This window comes from Mchenga conophoros, linkage group LG15, assembly GCF_057382185.1.
Source record: "Mchenga conophoros isolate Kocher_MC1m ecotype Shallow Benthic linkage group LG15, M_conophoros_male_GT1.1, whole genome shotgun sequence".
NCBI lineage: Eukaryota > Metazoa > Chordata > Actinopteri > Cichliformes > Cichlidae > Mchenga > Mchenga conophoros.
Window position 1 is genome coordinate 12,949,607 of NC_140540.1, and position 20,368 is coordinate 12,969,974.

The 20,368-nt window shown below is 39.0% G+C and overlaps 1 protein-coding gene across 1 annotated transcript; it reads left to right on the plus strand.

Moving 5' to 3' along the window:
* Positions 1-633: 633 nt before the first annotated feature.
* On the plus strand, positions 634-19,665 carry snx3 (sorting nexin 3). Its single transcript, XM_085245767.1, has 4 exons — positions 634-849; positions 15,249-15,344; positions 15,677-15,801; positions 18,823-19,665. The coding sequence occupies exons 1-4, from the start codon at positions 688-690 to the stop codon at positions 18,926-18,928; spliced, it is 489 nt and encodes a 162-aa protein (XP_085101893.1). The 5' UTR covers positions 634-687; the 3' UTR covers positions 18,929-19,665.
* The last annotated feature ends 703 nt before the right edge of the window (positions 19,666-20,368 follow it).

Genomic DNA, 20,368 nt, shown 5'->3' on the forward strand with positions numbered 1-20,368 from the left:
ATAAAATTTATAGTTTGTATTCTGTATTATGTCGATTTTCTTTCTCCGTTTTTGACTATAAACTGTTATTGATTGCCAATTATTATGACTAACCCTGTGAACTAGGTCTTTCAAGGAGAATAATATAATACTGACCATTAAATTTCTATATTTCGGTCGCTTGGGGTGTGACAGTAACAAGTTTCCGTTCTAGCAGTCACTTTATATTATTAGCTGTGTTTGATCTGGGTTGTAGGGTAAAATGAACACGTTTGTGTCTGTAGTGTAGTAATCGATGTGTGTAATGTGCCCGCTGGCAGGTTGTAAATAAATCGAGCAGGGGGGTGACAGAGAAGCGTCAGCTGAACCTCAGCTGATCGGAAGTTCAGCTCTACGGCATTTCAAGCTGGCGAGAGTAAGTGACTGGGTGATACCGAAATTTGCGTGGTTTGCCTTCAGAATAAACTATGAAATTTTTATTTTTAGCTCTAGCAAGAACAACATTCACGTGGAGAAATTAAATAACAATATATCTCATCTTTAAACTCGGATAAGTCAGGAAATCAGACCGTATTTTAACGTCAGTCTTCATTTTACATACACAGCATTCACCAAAATCCTTTATTTTGAAGGCCATCAAGGTGACGTGCATATTCTTAATCTGACTAACTTCACGCAATCCCCAGGCTGCTAGAAGGAAAGGGAGACATGGCTGAAACCATAGCTGATACAAGAAGGCTTTACACCAAGCCTCAGAACTTAAATGACGCCTATGGACCTCCGAGTAACTTTCTAGAGATTGATGTAAGCAACCCTGAGACGGTCGGGGTGGGCAGAGGCAGATACACCACGTACGAAGTCAGACTGAAGGTGAGCCTACCGTAACAAGTGCAAATGGCGCTAGCTTTTAAGCTACACACCTAAGCACGCAAACATATCTTTTCTGCAGTCACAGAAAGTTGTAATTTTTATGACATCGCGATTTTTGCCCCCACTAAGACATTCAAAGGGTCGATATTTAAAAGTGTGGGCTATTAAGAAGTATCAAATTGTCCGTTGCTAAAGGAATTAGTCGACGCTTGCTAGGAAGCTAGCAGCCTTTATCTGACTGCACGGTTACCTGACGTTACACTGTCTGCTCAACGTTGTTGGTGTACATAAAGCTGTTTGACTGCATGTTAATTAAAAGTGTTTGATAACGTGGTTAACGGAAACGGTGTCTGTGTCTTTTGACGGCGACATCGCTCCGGGAAAGAAGGGGTGTGCGCGCGCGTGTGTGTGTTTACATTAGCCTCAAGTGTTTTTCCACAGCGCAGCTGAAACATGTCTACAAATAAACTGCAGTTATATAACCTCGGTTTAAGCGAAACACATAACCTTCTCAAAGACTTAACGTCTTTCTGAACATTTGATCTCCAGCCACACCCCATTGTCCGAGTGCAAACCACAGATAACAGTATTGGTCACACTTAATGACAATCCTGAGGTGAGGACTGGCCTGTATGACTAAATGGTGCACTGGGACATAATGCGAACATTTTGGTTGGTATAGTATTTTACTTTGTAGCTTTTCTGACGTGACAAATCACCAGAAGCCTAAAGGAAAGCATACTTTTGAGTCAGCTTCTCTGGAGCTATAAAGACAGGATGCAGGATGCTGCCTGATCCTGTCCAGTTTCACCCACCCCCTTACAACACACTTCCTTCCTCCAACTTGTAGAGGAGAACAAAAGGTGTTTTGTTTTTTTTCGTATAAAGAATTATTTTTGTCACTTTACTATCTATTTGGCTGTCAGTGTACATTTTTTTTTTTAAATGTGAAATTCTGGGATGGCAGCTAATGCTGCGTAGAAATGCAACAGTGTTGTTGAGCAATAGGTCAGGATGAGAACTGTTAGAGAGTCAGCAATTGCAAAACACATCCTGTGTATCTTTCTGTTACTGCAACTTTGTGGTCAGAGTAAAAATTAGCCTTGAATAGCTGAGGTCAGCTGATACATTTCTTTCAGTGTTGATACAGATCACTAGTAACCAAAATCAAACTATTAAAATAACAAATCATAGTCAACATTAACTCCAACACTAACCTTTGTTAGGCTTTTTGTGTCTTAAAACTGTTGCAATGTAACAACAACAAAAGAACAAATGTATCTTTTTAAGATCTGTTCTCAAAGATGAAGTGTATTTTTTTTTCCTGGGAACTTGTAATTATAGAAATAAATCACTGTAATTGCGATATTTGGCAAAATAGTTAGTTCAGTTAAGTATTTGGAAAATCTTGCAAAGAAAAGCGTCTAGACTTCTTTAAGTTACTTGAAGACGTTTCACCTCTCATCCGAGAAGCTTCTTCAGTTCAGAACTGAAACGTCTTCAAGTAACTTAAAGAAGTCCAGACGCTTTTCTTTGCAAGCTCCTTTGACTACGATGACCTGGATGACTGAGAACCTTCACAGACATATTTGGAAAATCACACTTTTTTTTTTTTTGCCTCTGTCCACAACTGCTGTGGATTTTAATTAAACTCTCCAGATGTGATAGAACTGCAATGATGCACCTGCATCCTCATGACTTGGTGACAGCTTTAATTCAAGAAGCCTTGAACCAATTTTTATACATTTTCCCATTTTTAGATGCTCAAAAATAATTAATAACTGACTGACATTTTCTTTGTCAGATGAGATCTGTTCCCTTGTTGTTTTATTGCAAATTAAGCAGATGAAAAACAAAGATGCTGACGCAAGTAAAGGAGGGCAATAGGTTGAAAACCTAAAATAAACCTAACAGAGAGATGGAAATGATCAGACTGGCCAAATCAGCAACACCAAAAGGTCTGAAAGACTACAGAATACAACTAAAATAGGGGGTTTCCATGGTTAAGGAAAGCAGCTTCACAACATCTAACCAAGCCACGAGGCGGTCTACAGTCAAGAGATACCTTCATAAATGTAAATAACAAAGGGTTTACAACAAGGTGCAAATCACTGGTTGCACTCAAGTACAAGCAGCCCTGATTAGACTGTCAGAAACCATCTAGAAGAGTCTGCATAGTTTTGAAATAATATTTGAAACACGCAAACAAGATGAACTTGTACCAGAATGACTGGTGTGCATACTTCAATCATACTTGAAGAGAAAATAATGGAGAGGGAGAGAAGTGGCTCATGATCTAAAGCATGCCATATTACCTGTCAAACATGGTGGAGACATTTTTTTATGGCACTTTCATGTATGACTGTCAGTGGAATTAGTGTTTATTTATTATGTGACTGTTGAAAAGTAGCAGAATGAATTGTGAAGACTACAGGGCTATACTTTCTGCTGAGATTCACTCAAAAGATCCTGCAAAATGGATTGAACAGTACTTCATAGTGCAAATGAGTAGTGTCCCAAATCACACTGCAAAAGCAGCTCAAGTGTTTCTCAACTCAAAGAAATATTGTGAAGTTCTTTTATTTTCTTCAAGTCGGTCTCCAGATCTAAAGTAAATAGAGCATGCTTTTCACTTGCTGAAGACAGAGCTAAGGTTAGAGAGATCAGTTGGACACCTTTTGGAGCAAATGTGTCAAAGCAAGTCACAGGATGAAACAGCATATTAAAAGCACTCCTTAAAATGGTTAGCTTCTATCATTACCTTAGAGCCTCTAGAAATTTATATGTATAAAATGTCTGTAAATCCCCTGAAAGTCTGCATTTCTATCGTGTCTCGATAGTTTGATTTATAGTCCACTGTGGTTGTGTCCTGAGACAAGAGTTGTGTCATTTTCCAAATACTTATGGACCTAAATGTATCTGGCAATCCACCTTTGAAACATCAAACCTGCTTAAATCTGCAAATGCTTTTCTTTGATCCTGTTTATGGCACAGTACCCACAGTGTTGATAGGATAAATGTCTTACAAAATAAAAATGTAAATATAAACTAAAGGTCGCGTGCTCTATTATTGGAGTTTTAAATCATATCATACATGGAAACGGGAGTTGACGTGGTTGTCATAAAACTATAGATTTTAAGAGTTTTTTAGAACAATGAAAAGTTTGAACGTTTTTTATTTCAGTGACAACTTAGCAGTCTGCCTGTGCTGATAATCTCAGTGAAAGCTCCATGGTGAACAACTTGGACAACCTTGGACCGTTTGATTCAGCTGCTGCTGCTTTTGTCAGATATTAAATGTCATGCCTACATCAGGAATTTTGTGAGAATGTTAAAATATAAGTCTTATTTGACATGCAGACACAACAAGCAGGCAGTTAGATTCACGAGAAACGAAAAAAAGACACATTTTAGCTGGGTTAGCCACGAGGTAAACTTTGTATTTTTTACAGTATTTTCAAGCTTTAAGAACTCCTTTTAAAGGCTTGTCAGTTTTGCCACATAAGCCAGGCAATTTTGTATAAATGTAACTATTATTGGACCTTTTGTGTTCGATTTTAAATACACAGACTGTCAGACAGTCACTATAGGCTCATCTGATTGCTCCATCTCCTCATCTCTAAATTGTCATCTTGGTTGACTGACACCCCTGTAGTTACTGGCCCGGAGTATTTAGATTGGTTACCAGCCCTCAAGTATTTAGTCGTTTTCCTTTACCTTTAAGAAACGAGTTGAGAGGAGAGAAGCTGTCTCCAGGCATTAGCGTTGAATATAAGGCTACTGTACTTGATTAGCGTGTAATAATTAGCATATGCGTGTAATCAGCATTATTGTGCACCTCATAGCCCTGTGTGACCCTGCTTTGCATAAGACCACAGAAGAAGCGGTGCATCCCTCACTTCTCAACAAACGTGGTGTCAACTTAGCTTTGCTTCTCTCCTTCTCCTTTCTTTAGCTTTCTTTGGAAGCGTTTTACTCCATCTCCAGCCATTAAAGAGTGTTTGCCACAAGGCCTAGGTCTGGAATGCGTAGTGTTTGCTTTGCCCCTTCATTGCTTTTTTTCCCCTCTTTCCCCCTCTTCATCTACCTTTCTTTTAATATTTCAGAATACTTGAAATATATCATCTCATTGCTCTGTACTGTTTCCGTTCCTAACCTTTTCCCCTGTTCTCACTGCTGTCCCGCTATCCACCCCGAAATCGAGAGAGCTCTTGTGGCCGCAGTGAGAGAGTCTGCCTAATCCCCTCATTGAGAAAAGAGAAGAATTGAACCAGGCCAGGGTGGCTGGGTGGGTGTGTGTGTGGTGAGGGGGAGCTGGAGCATTTACTCCCCATCCTCACCCTCCAACTCACCCCCCCACCCATGGGAGGGCAGAAAGCCACCCCCTCACCAGATTTCATCCTGTTGCTTACTTTCCCATTTTACTCCCAGCTGTGTGCAGTCACTTTCCTGGTTCATACCGTGTTACCGTTGTTCCCCATGATAACTGAAATCATGAAGTTTGCTCCGAGACTGTTGAAATAAGAGTCATTCAGTTTGCCTGTGACTCACCGGCGGTGTTGGGATGCTCACAAAGTTAGTGGCGAGACAAATTGTTTAAACATTGTTTACTGTGGCTGTGAGGCATAGTCACTTGTTGGCAGACGGGCCTGCGTTTGGCGTTTGAAATTAATGGGATCAATCTCTCACTCTATGCATCAGTTTTTTAACGAAGTGGAAGCTAAGTTCACACCGAAAGGAGGCGGATATCTCATTTTGCATGAGCAGACTCGTAATGTCGGGGGTCATGCTGAAACAATGGATATCTGTTCCAATCCAAATCCCTTCGTTTTAAGGGTAGTTTTTGAAGTGGCTTATGGTTGCTTTTTTTATGCTTCTGCACATGTTTCATGTTCCTAATGGAGAGGAACATATCACCTTAATGGTCTTTTACTTTTTTCTGTGTAGTGTCTGGTTTGGCGGACCCCCCTCCCCTCAATACAGCATAGTGTATTTGTTTGGACCCTCAGCAAACAGGGGGTTGGAGCTGGGATGGGGGTGTATGTGTGTGGAGTAGGAGGAATGGGTGATGGATATTATCAAAATTTTAGTTGGTTCCCATCTCATCCAGAGAGCACATTCAGGGGAGCGAACTTTGGGATCTCACTTTGTTTATGGATAGGAGTACATAAAAGGGCTCTTATAGCGGTGTCTCCCACTCTCACTCAGTCTTCTACCCCTCCTCTTCTCTTCTCCCATAGCTTCTCCCTCTCTCTTTCTTTCTCTTTTCCATTTGGGCACCAGGGTGAGGGCGGGGGCCTTTGGTCATTAATAAAATGGGGAGAGATGGTGTGTGTGGGTGTGTGTGGATTGTGGGGGGAGGAGGGGAGGCTTGTCAGGCACAGTCAAGTGTAATCCAAAGTCTACAGTATCCTCTTCGACAACTATTTTAATGGAAATGGGGAACATATTGTATCAAGGCTACCATATCCTACTTGAAATGACAGTATCAAAAGTGGGAGTTGATACTATGGCAACAAAGCAGCTTTTTGCCAGCTAGGCGAGTCGGAGAGAGGGTAGGCTGTCAGGCCGCAGAGGCCGGCAAGCGAGGGAACGAGTGAGAGAGTACATGGAGAGGCGAGAGCAAGAGACCCATAGCCCCAACTCTTTTGTTCGGGGTCTTTTTTTCCCATTTTGGAATATGATGCAATGAGATGGTATTATGTTGCCATTTTTAATGCTATTATTCTGAAAGGGGACTATATGGGAGGGGTGAGAAGGGGGCATGGGGGAGGTTTAGGATGTGCACTCTCAAACTTGACTTAATCCATCCTGCTAAAAGCTAATGCATGGTGGCCTTGAACTATTCTCTCAGGAGATGAGTGATCTTTGTCCCCTCTCTCCCTCTCTCTGTGTCTCGCTGTTTTTAAGGGTTCTGCCTCTTTTCAACCCATTTTCAATGAGCCTAAGGTATTGTGTCCCACACATTATGAATCACATGCTCTTCCTATGGAGCGTAGATTGCACCTTGAACACTCATAATTGAAAGTGAAGCAAGTAGATCCACTTTGAAGGAGGTACATGTAGCTTTATGCTCCTATTTTAATGATGTCTAAAAATCTATTTTTCCACCTTTGCTTTTAATGTGGCCATTAATTTCTCATTTCTGTATTTTTTCTACCTTTGCAAATGTCCTATTTGTGCCTTTTGCTTGCTGTTTTGTCTGGCTTTCCTCTTGTATCTGTCTTTTACAAAGTGAGGAAAGCATCTTTTTTTTTTCTTCTTTTTTTTTTTTTTGTGTCCCTTTTAAAAAAAAAAAAAAAAAAAAAATCAGTTAATAAAATCCTAAGACCTGACTGGGTGTGGGCTGGTCCCCTGTTCTGATCACTGTGAGGGGTTAGTAAGTTGATACACCCTGGTCCTAACCTCTAACCAGCCGTGAAAAGAACAGAGGCCGGGGAAACCTGATCTTTGACTTGTAGAGCTCTCACGCACCGCCTCTTTCTATGTGTTCGTGTTAGAGAGAGAAAGCATGAGTGAGACCTCTCATTTTTCAGTTCTGTCGTTTTCGTTCCTCCCCTTGTCCTGAAAGGCCAATCTCTTAATCACAGGGTTATGGTGGGTGAGGGAACTGAAAGGCCAGGTGACTTTCTTTCCTTACACTCTCACTGCTTGCTTCATTGTCTTGAGATAAGTGGTCCGGGTTCTAGTGTGCATACAAGCAGGCTCGAATGCTTTGGACTATTATATTTACATTGTTAAATGTGTGACTGGTCAAATCCTGTGCCTAACACCTGTGCCTGCATACCTCCTCTGTCAATGTGTGCTCGCACATGGATAAGTGTTTTCTGTGTTCACGTGATGGGATTAGAGTCACGGTGGTGGCAGATTACCTGTAACTGTGATCTGTTGTGGTGGGGATTAACTTTGTGGCGCTCCATGCTGTGAGGTAACATGACGCAGCAGGGACGAACCACGGTGAGAGGAGAGCGGAGTTAATGCTAGAGCACTGGGGCGATAAAGCTAAGATAATCCACTTCTCCTGTGACCTGAGAACGAGGAGGAGTGAGGGGTTCATTGACAGCTTCACCTGGAATGAACTTGAAATAATTGAAAAAGGAAGTTTTTTGGTGGGCTGTTTAGTCACACAAAAAAAAAACAGTTGAAAGAGGGAGTGGCAGATATTGTGCCCAGTGTAAGGAAATACTCCTACAGTTAATACAGTGTCACCTGAACCAGGTTATTTCACTTGGTTTTATGTTTTAAATGTAATAAATGTGGCCTTATTTATTTAAAATAATCTTACGAATTTCCTTTTTTATGTATAGTCCAGGCTCTGAATATTACATCAGTTAATATTTATTGATGTGATTTGGCGTATTCGTCCTAAGGGGGGAAAAGGGGGACTAAACTTTGTTTTCAAATCAGCTTGTTTATAACCCCAATTCCCAAAAAAATATTGCGATCCTTTGTGATTTGTGAATAAGACAAAGTTGAAAACTGTTCTGTGGTCAGACACATTGAATTCATCATTGATTCAAACTCTTTTTGGAAAACATGAACGCTGCATCCTCTCAACTAAAGAGGAGTGTGACCATCTGACTTATTATCAGCGCTCAGTTCAAAAGCCTGTATGCATGTGGTATGGGGGTGTGTTAGTGGAATTGGCAGCTTGAACATCTGAAAGGCCAGCATCAGTGATAAAAGGTATATACAGGTTTTAGATCAACGAATTCTCCCATATAGATAAGGTCTTTTTATGGAATTCCTTGCACATTTTGGCCAAGACATTACTAAACGCCATAGCATAGCTATTACAATAAATCAGTTTCACAAAAACAACAACAACATCTTTTTAATCTAGGGCTATGCTTAATCCATGCCTGGGAAACTGATCCAGTGTCCTAACTGCTGTTTTTCAAGGAATTGAATGCTTGGCAGTTTCAGGGTTAGTGCATTCACAATGTAAATAGCTTGCATGTGGTGCAGAATGGACTAAGGAGTTTGACCTGCAGTTGTGTTGGTTTTTTTTTTTTTTCAATCTTTACTTAATGTCCATGTAAGCCTTGTATAGTTGACCTGAAATAACTGAGGAGTGACCTTTAAAGTACTATAAGTCTCTGTGACACAAACAGTATCTGCTATTTTCATATATGTGCTTTGTTGCCTATCAGTTCACATATTTCTGCCTGTCTCATCTGCCATGTAAATTAAACATTGAAAAATAAATCTTTCAGCAGTTACATCATTAAATACCAATGCCTCAACTCCATTCAGTAAACTCTTACGTTCACTACTTGGGCATACTTGTGTCAGTGTTGAGGGATCAGTTATTCCTGCAATTTCAGTTAGAAATTCCAGTTAGATTAAAACACAAAAATGTCTGCAGAGTCATGAAAACTTGTTAGAAAAAAGGCAGAGCAAACCGCTAGAAAATGGTTAAGCTAAATGTAAATGGACAGGTACTTGTATAGCACCTTTCTCCTCAGTTTGAGCACTCAAAGAGCTTTCTACTACAACTCTCATTCACTCAATCCCATACATTCATGCAGTGCTTTTATCTATGCCTAAGCAATTTTATCTAACGTTTATATGCACTCAAACTCTGATGGATGCAAAAAACGTTGGCAATTATCAGTATCAGGGTTTAGTATCTTGACTGAAGATACTTCTACAGATGGACTGGAGTAGCTGGAGATTGATCCACCAACCTTTCACTTGGTAGACAACCTACTCTACCTGCTCTTCCACAGCCACCTCAGAAGCTTTTATTATATGTTGGCATACAGGGCTTTCTTATTTACTGCAGTTTATTAGTGTTGTTGCATCCTGTCTGTGAAACGTTAATAATTCTTTGCAGATTTCTGACATAGAGAGGTCCATCGCTGGATCTTATATTATGCGTTATTATGCTGACAAGTTAATGTATACAAACCTTTTAGTTGTACACAGGTGATTTGTGCCCTCTAGTGTGTATCAGTTGCAGTTTTGAGGTGATCCATTTGACAGTTATGAAGTCCCGTGAGATTGAAAAGGAAACGGTCAGCTGAGAATATCCTATAAGATAAACGATCAATAGATGGCCAACTTTACTGTAATACTGAAATGGTTGGTAAGAAAGCAAAAGAAAATTGTGTTCAGCTGAACTCATAAATAAATCAGGAAAACTCAATGGACCAAAAGCACTGACTTTTTAAGTGAGATCACCTGTAATAGTATTCAAATCCACATTTGGAAGACGGTGGGGTATATTGATGAAGGGGTCATGTGAAAGATCAGTGTGTCTATACGAGTCCAGATTTTAACCCAATCATCAGCTCAAGAAAACATTCTGTGCGATTGAGTAAATTGCCCAGGTAGCATTTATTTTACAGTTAAACATCAAACCAGTCGTGGTTGATGGGCGACTCTCTTCATCATTGCTAAGGGTGTGACAGATGAGTTTGTTCTTGCCCACTAAACTCGGGTGGGATCCATAATTTTGAAGGTTGAGGATAGGACAGAGCAAAGACTGAAGAAAACAAATGCCCATATTTTTCCCATTCAAACACCACAAGAGGAGTCTCAAGGGCAGAAAATGTGACTTAGTTTTGCAGATCAAGGGAAATAAAAAGGAAAAAGACTGAAAAGGGGAGACCATGAGAGAGAGAAAAGACCACTCCTGGTCTTCCTTCTCTTCAATTAGTCTTGCATAGAGCAGGCAAAGCTTCCAACCTCTCTAGTATCTCTGCTCCTTCTTTATGACCACGTACACCCACCTCCTTTCTCTTTTGTTCAGCCATTTACTCAGCCTTCTAGTTAACTCTCCATCCCCTTTACCGCACACAGTCACAGTCGTCTGCTTATCGATCAGTCTGCTGCTCGCGCTGTATTCATGCTGCACCTACTTGCTCAATTGCTTTGCTCTTGTGATTCCTTCTTCCATGAATTCTGACCCTCTGTGAATGTAGCCTGCCAATGAAATGCTCACTCACTCCCTCCTTGTTTGTACATTGTCATGGGATGGCCATGTGCTGTCAGGAATAGTGAAGAGCTTTGGCATTGTGCCGTAATGTGCTGTTTGCTTCAATGTTCTCTGTCAATGTCGAAACATCTCCTCTTTTTTTAAAATGAAATTCACTCTCAAGTGCTTGTCAACAGCAACTTGGAATTATGCACACATCTGTGTGAACGCACAAAAAAATGGCAAAGCATTCTGAGTGGGACAGACCTTGGTTAGCAAAATGTGGAATTTCTTTTTGCCTTGAGGCCAATTTCAATTTTCTGTTCGGTTTGGTTCAATTTGAAGGAGTTTTTTGTTCCCCCCTCCTTTTTTTTTTTTTTTTTACTAAGTTAGAGTAGATAAGACAAAGCTATGCCCAAAACCAAGTCAATAAAACCTTCCTCTCTAGCTCTTTCAAGTTAGCTCAAGCTCTCCCTGAAAGCTTTTTAGTGATAATTTTCTGATATTCATATGATTGCCACAGAAAGTACAAACCTTTGTTTTGTTTTTAGTTATCACATTTTCTTAAAACATGTTTCCAATAAATGAATGTCTTGGTGAGTTTGTTAACTCTTGGGGAACACTTAGGGCTGTTCGATATAACGATATATATCAGATGACGATATAAAAACATCTATCGTTTCATTTTATGCTATCGTTTGTTTCGTGGTGTCGCAAAATAAACTGTTTACGGCAATATTTTTTTTCCACCGTTTTGATGGTCACTGTAGTGGCTATATTAATTTCTTAAAGTTCTCTCTTTCTCTTATTTTTAATATAACCACACTACTGACGGACAAGCGCCTGTTTTGGTTAGCAACAACAACGGTAACACCATCGCGTGTCCGCTTGTTTATGTTCCACATAAACCTTTCACAATAAAGCTCAAGATCCACTTGAGACTTTTCAAAATAAACTGAATCACGTGAAAGAGCAGATTATTTACGGATGAGAAGTAAAAAAAGAGCCGCCAGGTGCTAAAAAATAAACCTTAGACTCAAACGTTAGAACAGGCTTTTCCCCGCAGCACGCCTTGTAATAAATACTCACAAAGAAAACGGCGGCCGTTACAACTTATGTCTAAAAATGTATAGTTTAATGCATCTGTTAAAACTAGAGATGGACCGATCCGATATTACGTATCGGTATCGGTCCGATACTGACCTAAATTACTGGATCGGATATCGGAGAAAAATAAAAAATGTAATCCGATCCATTAAATATCACGAAAGCACCTCACAAAACTTGCAACACGCCGTAACTCACCTCAGAACGTATGCATCACGTGATAGAGCAGCTGCCTGGCATTTCATCTCCGACAAAGTTATCCCCGAGAGAAGTAAAGCAAGTGTGTAAGTCCATCTCTGAATGTTTGTAAAGCATTCCCACGTTAAGCTTAACAAGCGACTGCCTCTCGCTCTCCGGCTGCTACTTCAATCGTGAAACTGCTTAAATCAGCTGATCGGCTTTTCTGTCGCGAGTCTGTCTCTCGTTTGTTTTTGGTCCACTTTGCGCCAGAAAGAGCAAACCAGCGGCTGAACAACAGCAGCACGTTTAAGCTTGATCAGCTGTTGTTAGAATTTATTTAATATTAATTTCTACACCAGGATCTTTTTTCTACGTAGCTGACGGCTGGTAACTGTGCAGGGGCGGATCTAGCAAAGTTTAGCCAGGGGGGCCGATAGGGCATTAACTGGGAAAAGGGGGCACAAAGACATACTTTTCTTTCTTATTCTCATTTAAAATGTCGAGCTTTTAATAAATAATTATCTGACACCCAAAGTTTTAATTTGATGTAAAATGAATAGAAGTCAATTACTGTACATAGTGACTATTAAGTCTAATATATATACCCTAGTAAGCTATAGTACTTTTTACTTTGGGAAGGTACCATCTGTGCAGTCTGCAATTTTGTTGAAGAAAGATGTTGAATCTATTTAATATTTCTTGAAAAATAATTGATTTCTGTGCATTTTTTTTCACACTGCATCAAATTAAGGTTGATTACGTCGATTAAGCATCATGAGGTGGAGCGTGAGGGGTGGTTCCCTATTTTTTATTTATTTATTTTTGTTGTTGCTGGGAGTTGGAACCCTATTAGTTAGGTTGCTTAATATTTACGCTAAGTACTCTTTAAAATACCAGAATAGGGAGGATGGTGTAGGTCTAAGTTTATTAGATTGATCAGTATTGCTGAACTATGAAATATTTTTTTTTGTATACAGGTATAACAGAATAGCTTTAGTGTAGTTGTTGTTTTAAACTTGAGTATGAACTTATACAAAATGCAGCAAGATATTTAAAAAAGCAGTTTTGTTGATTAAAAAACACTATATCGGATTCATATCGGTATCGGCAGATATCCAAATTTATGATATCGGTATCGGTATCGGACATAAAAAAGTGGTATCGTGCCATCTCTAGTTAAAACACTCGACTCCAGCTACATGACGCACAGCTGGGAACACTTCCGGCAAGTCGAGCTGCCCAAGATTCACAGAATTTACAGAAAATGTTATATTTTTGTGATTTATATCGTTATCGGGACGATAGAATTCTTATATCAGGATATGAGATTTTGGTCATATTGCACAGCCCTAGGAACACTTCCAACAGTACAGAGATACTGCTTTGCAGTTTGGTGGTTGTATCAAATAAAAGTACCCAGTACACTTGAAATAACAGAATTGGCCTAATATAGCAAACGAAAACAGAACTACAACTAGTGATTATTTTATTATCAATCAATCCGTCTGGGTTTTTTTTTTTCTTCCTCAGTTGATTTAATATTTACCTGTTTTTGGTGGCGTTTACAATTGCGTGTGTAAACATCCCACATATAGAATTGAATGAATTTGTAGGCATGTAGAGTGAGGTCATGTTAACAAATCAATAAAATGTGGCTTACATCCACCAAGGTCTTTGTGGTCAACTTAATGTTTTATTTGTAAAAAATTAACAAAAACTTTGAAAGTGTGGTTGTTACAAATACACCGTATATTATCAACATATAAAAAAGTATTGTATGAAGATTTAAAATATGTCACATTTAACCCCTGACCTCTCTTCTCAAGGTCAGTAGTGAGTGAGCAGAAGGTCAAAGTGATAATAATGGTATACAGAGCTGTATAGATCAGGTATTTGGAGTATCCAATGCCAGCTTTTTATTATAACTTTATGTACATTAAAGTGACAGGTTAGAACTGTTTAAATAACAATTTTAGTACATGTATAATGTACCTGAATAAGAATTATTTTTTCAGAAAGTAAATTACACTTCAGATTTCTTTGTTTCTGGATCCGGAGGCTTTGTCTAAGCAGGGAAACCTATTGTTTAGGAGACCACTTCAATGAGTTCTTGCAGCTTCAGCGCTGGTATAAATGGTATGGAGCTGTGGTGATGACTCTGTTTGCATGAAAACCCATCGATACAGTGAGTGAGTAAATCTGCGATAGACTGGTGACTTGTCCAGGGTGTATCCTCTTCACCTGGTGTCAGCTTGGATGCAATTCCCACGGCACTGAAGTGGACGAGAGAGCAAGAAAATGGATGGATATGAAATGTCAGACAGTAGTACTCAGCTTTGAGTGCTCAGTCAAAAAGCACTATATAAGAATGAGTCTGTTTAACATTTGCTTGCTTAGTTTGAGCAACAGTCAGAAGTAAAAATCAATCCCATAGTTGCTGATCAGTTTTCTTTTTATTTTCCATTCTTTTGAGCTTTAAAATAAAGATTTACTTTATCACATTGTGGTGATAAATCCATAACTTTATTTAAATAAAACGGGCATCATTTTCATTATCCTCACCATCAACCTGTAGGAACAGCAAAGTGTCTTAGTAAGCCACCTCCACGGTGGGATTGAGTCTCCAAAATTATATTAATTATAACTATTCTCTCACTCATTGGCTTGATGGCGATGTCCAGAATCTCCCATTAGTGCTTGATTACTTTGAAATCTGGTATCTGGTTACAGATTAGGATTTTCTTTGTTGTTGTCCTTGCACTTAGTGCCGACTCATGTCCTACGGACAGGTTCATAATCACTTTTATTCATCAGGATAAAAGTGATTACTTGGGACAGCTTTTAATGGATTTTGCAGTGATCTGTCCCTCCCCAGAGGGCAAGTGGACTCGAAGCATGGCAGTAAAATGCAAAAAGAGATATGTGGGGGGAGAAATCATCCACACAAACTGGATTTTCCTATCACTTGCTAAACGATTCAATCGATATTTCTTGAACTCAGCTTTCTGAGCTTTACTTTGAACCACTCTGACTTACCTGAAATTTTCTTAGTGTATATCAAGCTACTTCTTGAAAAACTGTGATTTCATTTGAATAACTGCAGCCAGAGTTTAAGGGCAATTTCTTTGTAAATCACAACAGCTCTTAAAAGTGACACCTGTAACAGTCTGCGGCTTGTGTTTGTCCATAGACCAACCTACCCATCTTCAAGCTGAAGGAGTCTTCTGTACGGAGGCGGTACAGCGACTTTGAGTGGCTCAGAGCGGAGCTGGAGAGGGAGAGCAAGGTGAGCCATTGAAGTGAACTCCACACAAAGGCTGCTCGAGTACTTAGCTTATCAAATCAGCATATAACATTGACCACATCTGCAGTGTTTTGCTATGAAAGAGAAGGGAGTTTTGTGCATCTTTGGGTTGTTAAAGAACATTTTCTTCCCTGTCTAGGTTCAGCCCATAAACAGTTTCAGAAATGACACACAAAAAGCATTGACAAAACCCATATTTAAATAGTTTGAGTTGTTCAAATTTCTCATAATTTATTGTAACAATTAAAAACTTTTAATTTTGCTCTTTCTTTCTTTTTCTTTTTTTCTTTCTAATGGGAAATCTGTTCTCTCAGGTGGTTGTACCACCTCTCCCGGGGAAAGCTCTTTTCCGGCAGCTTCCTTTCCGAGGAGATGATGGCATATTTGATGACTCTTTCATCGAGGAGCGGAGACAGGGTCTGGAGCAGTTTCTCAACAAGTAAGCCTGTCCACGTCTCAGTCTTTATCCATTCTCCCACAATGCGTCCATGAGGTTAAATCAATTTCTTCTTAACAATTTCTTCTTTGCAGCTGCAGTCGTTTTCCGCTTCTGCCGTTGCTAGTTTAATTATTTATTTATTTTATTTAACTCTGACGAACAATGAAGCACGTTGTGCAATAACTAGATTCAACTTTTTCACTTCTCTTCATATTGTTAACAAACTGAACCCTCGGAGACGGGCAGGTCTTTTTCCTCACTATCCTCCTTAAATCTCCTTTATAATTACCTCGCAAAGGACAAGAACAACCAAAGAGGACTCAAGTGCGCACCCCCACAACATAATTTTTCCCACATTTGTTTTGTTGTTGATGTGTAATTTATGTTAATTGCAGCTCAAATTACAGCGCGTGGTTCCACGGGATGGTGTGTGCACCTCTGCTTATTTTTGATCCAGCATGTCCTCGTTTTCAGCTGCGGAACAATAAAAGTTACAGTCTGATTGTAATTATTTGCTTTGATTGCAGACTTGGCCATTATCTTTGTTTCATGTGCAAATGCTTCAATGTTTCCTGTTGGAATATTAAGTGTGCAAAGACAGTTGAGGAACATTAAAATCCATAAATGGTTTTTTTCTTCTTCATTTATTTATTTATTTATTTATTTTTAAAGGAGACAAGAATGTGTTGGTAATTAAGATTTCTCCCTCCCGTGCTTTCTGTGAATGAAACACTGCTGTTAATCATATTATTGTTCAGACTTAACACCGGCTGATGTGGCTGGCAGCATTGTTAAATCTGTGATTGAGAGCATTGTGAAGAGGAAATCTTTTGGAATGCTAAACATGATTATCCCTGCAAAATGAGTGAGGAGGAGGAGAAGAGCGAACAATCTTTTTTTTTTTTTTTTTTTTTTTTATGATAGGCTAGTCATACATAATGCTGGCTTCAGGTAAGAGGAAATGGCTTAAAGATTGTAAACATGCTCCTGCTGCGCCTTACGTCCAGATCAACATTTCCAAACCTATTAAACAGTATTTGTTGGTAGCTAGCCTGATGTTTCCGGTGACTGCCCTGGTATTTGACCTCTGGCTCAGTCCCTTTGCTGCTTAATTTGTATGAAATATTTCCTATCAGAGGTTAAGACGCATGCATACAGTGCGTGTAGTCTTATCATTTTGATGTGTTCTGAGCAGTTTGTCGTTTACAAAAAGAGCCGTTTAAGGGTCTCAGGTGCACTGGCTCATTCTCGTTAAGCTGCTTTGCGTCATCTGAAGGGACATTGAGGGAAACTCGATGTCAGAGTGGCTTTAACAGAGCCCCAAACATCCAATATTTTCCACAAGAACTACCACTCTGACTGGGAGGGGGGTCATAAAATATTGATTCATTTAAGTCCTACTGGGATTTAAAGACGTTTGAGAACACCAAATACTCCAGAGCCTCTTATCAATCCCTCAAACTAGGATCAGAGTAACTTTGTGAAATAGTAGAAGGAGACAGGCAGTCTGCTAGTTTTCCTGTTTGCCTTGGTGTGACTTAATTCTATATCTTTGCTCATTTCTGAGTCAAAAGGGGGAAAACGGATTACTACTCCCAAGTGAACAGTTTTTGTGACTGTCAATGTGTTTGTAAATGTGAGATAAAGTTGTCGTAAATTTACGGTTAAATGGCAAATTCAAATAAGAGTTACTCTTTTTCACATTTTTGGCCGATTAGGGAAATGTACTGTGCTGTACATTACTATATGTGGCAATATAGTTTATAATAATATCAATGATATATAACAGTAACTTTTAACCATTAAACTACCGATATGTTAACTAGATCAGTTCAGATCAGCTCTTTATTCTCCATTAGTATAAATTACTTTAGCGTAATTATTTTTCAGAGTAGTTTAAATTATTTGTTAGTGAATCAGTGACATTGTTGACTGAAATCTATCCCAAATCGAAACTGCGCACTAAATTTAAACAGGTTTGACTTTGAATGCACTCATATAATATAATATAGTATAGTATATTTTAGAGACCGTAGGGAGATGACAAGTTAAAAGGGTTCAAACAAAGGTGGGAAATTCTTTGCCTTTCACACACACACAAAAATAAGAGTGTTATAACTGTTTATAAATGGTGCCCATGTAACTTCAGGAATGCCTAATTGAAGTTGTGCACTTATTGTAGTGTTTGAAGTTCATTCTGTGTCGTCGGTGGTTAAGACACTGAACAGTGAATGAGAAGCAGCTTTTAATGACAGGCGAGTACCTAGATGTGTTATTAAGCAGTGTTAGCTTGTAAAACTTTTTGTAGTTTGACCGTTTTTTTTTTTTTTATTGTTTGGATTTTTGTTTTTAAACTACATGTTTGTTTTGTATCTTGATCAGATTTTGTATTGCTGTTACTGCACTTACCTATTCTTACATATTTTACTCTGTTTTGTTGTACGACTGCTTCTTTGTGAAAGTAAATTTTACTTACCTACTCAGCTTGCTTATTAACTAAATTTAACAAAAGTTATACTTAAATGTTTTCCCCCCATATGCCACAGTGGCACTTTTGAAGGATGTGGCATATATGTGTAAATATATACTTTAAAACGCAGTTATACTCAGTAAAATTCTTTTAAAAGCATTGTATCAATCCTTATGCATTTACATGTTACTGGAGTCTGATAGGATTGAAATACAGCAAAACACCTGACATGACCAGTTTATTGTGCAGTCTGTAAATAACCCATTAAAAGTGGGCGAGTCACTTTTTTTTTTTTTTTTGTGCTTTTTTTTTTTTTTTTTTTTTAAAGCATGCACACAAAAGATATCATCCTTTAGAAATACTTGCATAAAAATGTTGAATGCTAAATAATTGTCCTTCTAGCACAATTTATAAAAAAAAAAAAAAATCCCCACACTTCTCACGTCCATTTCAGTAATTCATGCAAAATCTTGTTTCCTGTTTGTGCTCATCCCTGTTTAAACTCATCAAAGCTTCATGTTTGAATGTCCACTTTTGCTTTTGTTTTCCAGAGTGGCCGGTCACCCTCTAGCTCAGAATGAGCGATGCCTGCACATGTTTCTACAGGATGAGTCTGTTGACAAGAACTACACCCCATCCAAAATCAGGCAAGCCTGAGGGAAAGAAAAATAAATAAATAAATGGATGGCTCTGCTTGGCCTGGTCTCTCTCTCAGCCCTGCTCAGCCTCGCTTGGCCCAACAACCCAAAGCTCTTTTCACTGCTCCAGGTTTCTCTCAAACAAACATTTTATTGACAATATCGCCCATCCCCCCCCCCCCCCCCCAGAAAAATTATATAATTCACTGCCTCTTTTAGTTTAGTTATCCTGATCGGTGTTTGTTTTCACCTTCTAATCAGAGTCAAGAATGTTCGACACGTAACTGTGGTTGAAAGTAATTTATAGCAATTTCTTTGTCTGGAAATGCCACTAACATGGATATATTGATGTATTTATCATTTAGCTATGTCTTAAATATATTCATTTATATAGTAACATTGAATGAGTGTTCTGTATATGCAAAGCTCTCGTAATGACCCACAGCGTTTCTCGTCCAGTACGGCATGTTGCTCACCACCGACCTACCAACTAAACACAAAAAACACACATGCAACGACGGGCGTTGACTTTCAAATCACACTTAGGTGTTCTTCTCCGAAAAAGGAGGCGTGCATATGTGTGCGTGTGTGTATATTGACCAGCACCTGCCCAATTATCACAAATGATTTTCTAGCAAGAGATTTACACAGAGGGAACTGCAGTATTTCTACTGGCTATATGCATTTTGAGATTTGTATACTGCTGTGCCATTTTTGTTTATTTTGAATATTTTCCAATAAAATAGGTGAAACGTCTCCACGTGTGAGTGCATTTGTTGTCGCTTCGGGCCGTTTGCCTGTCTCGCTACCCGCTCTGGACAGTCAGTCAGGACCAGTGCAGTCATCCTAACTTTATTGTACCTGTTTAATAAATACTGTGCAAGATGTATAAGGACTATAGCTATTCAAAGACAGCCCTGAGTTTGGACTTGCACTAGAGTGAGCCATGCTAAAGACACAAATGATGCAGTCTATGACTTGTGACAGATTAAGCTTGAATTAGTACAACATGTATTTGGGCCAGGTCACTATGCTTAATGAATGCAAGATCCAGAAGCTTTTTTTTTTTTTTCCTTTACTTTTGTATCACATGTGCCACCACAATAAAAGTAAAAAGCCATTTCTTCTTGCCTTCAGGGCTATTTGTAAGGTCTGACCTTTTTCATAACAATAACATATCTGTACATTATTTTTTTTTAAGCACACTGCCTCCCACATGCTGCACATATAAGATGTGAGGACTTTTGACCCGTGCAGTTCCATGTAAAACTTTTGAATTTGAAGATGGAGTTTGATTGCAGCTTCATATGTCCTGTGAGAGCAAGCACTGCTCTGATTTTGGAGAGATTAACCCCAAATGAACCATTTTATGTAATACAAATCTCATTTGGTGGCAAAGAAAAATGAAAAATAATATATGTTATTCATTACTTGATAAAGCACCAACAAATCAAATGAA

Coding starts and splice junctions, on each gene's coding strand:
- snx3 (XM_085245767.1), top strand. CDS start 688: ATGGCTGAAACCATAGCTGATACAAGAAGGCTTTACACCAAGCCTCAG. Junction 850..15,248: donor CGTACGAAGTCAGACTGAAG/GTGAGCCTACCG, acceptor GTTTGTCCATAG/ACCAACCTACCCATCTTCAA. Junction 15,345..15,676: donor AGCTGGAGAGGGAGAGCAAG/GTGAGCCATTGA, acceptor CTGTTCTCTCAG/GTGGTTGTACCACCTCTCCC.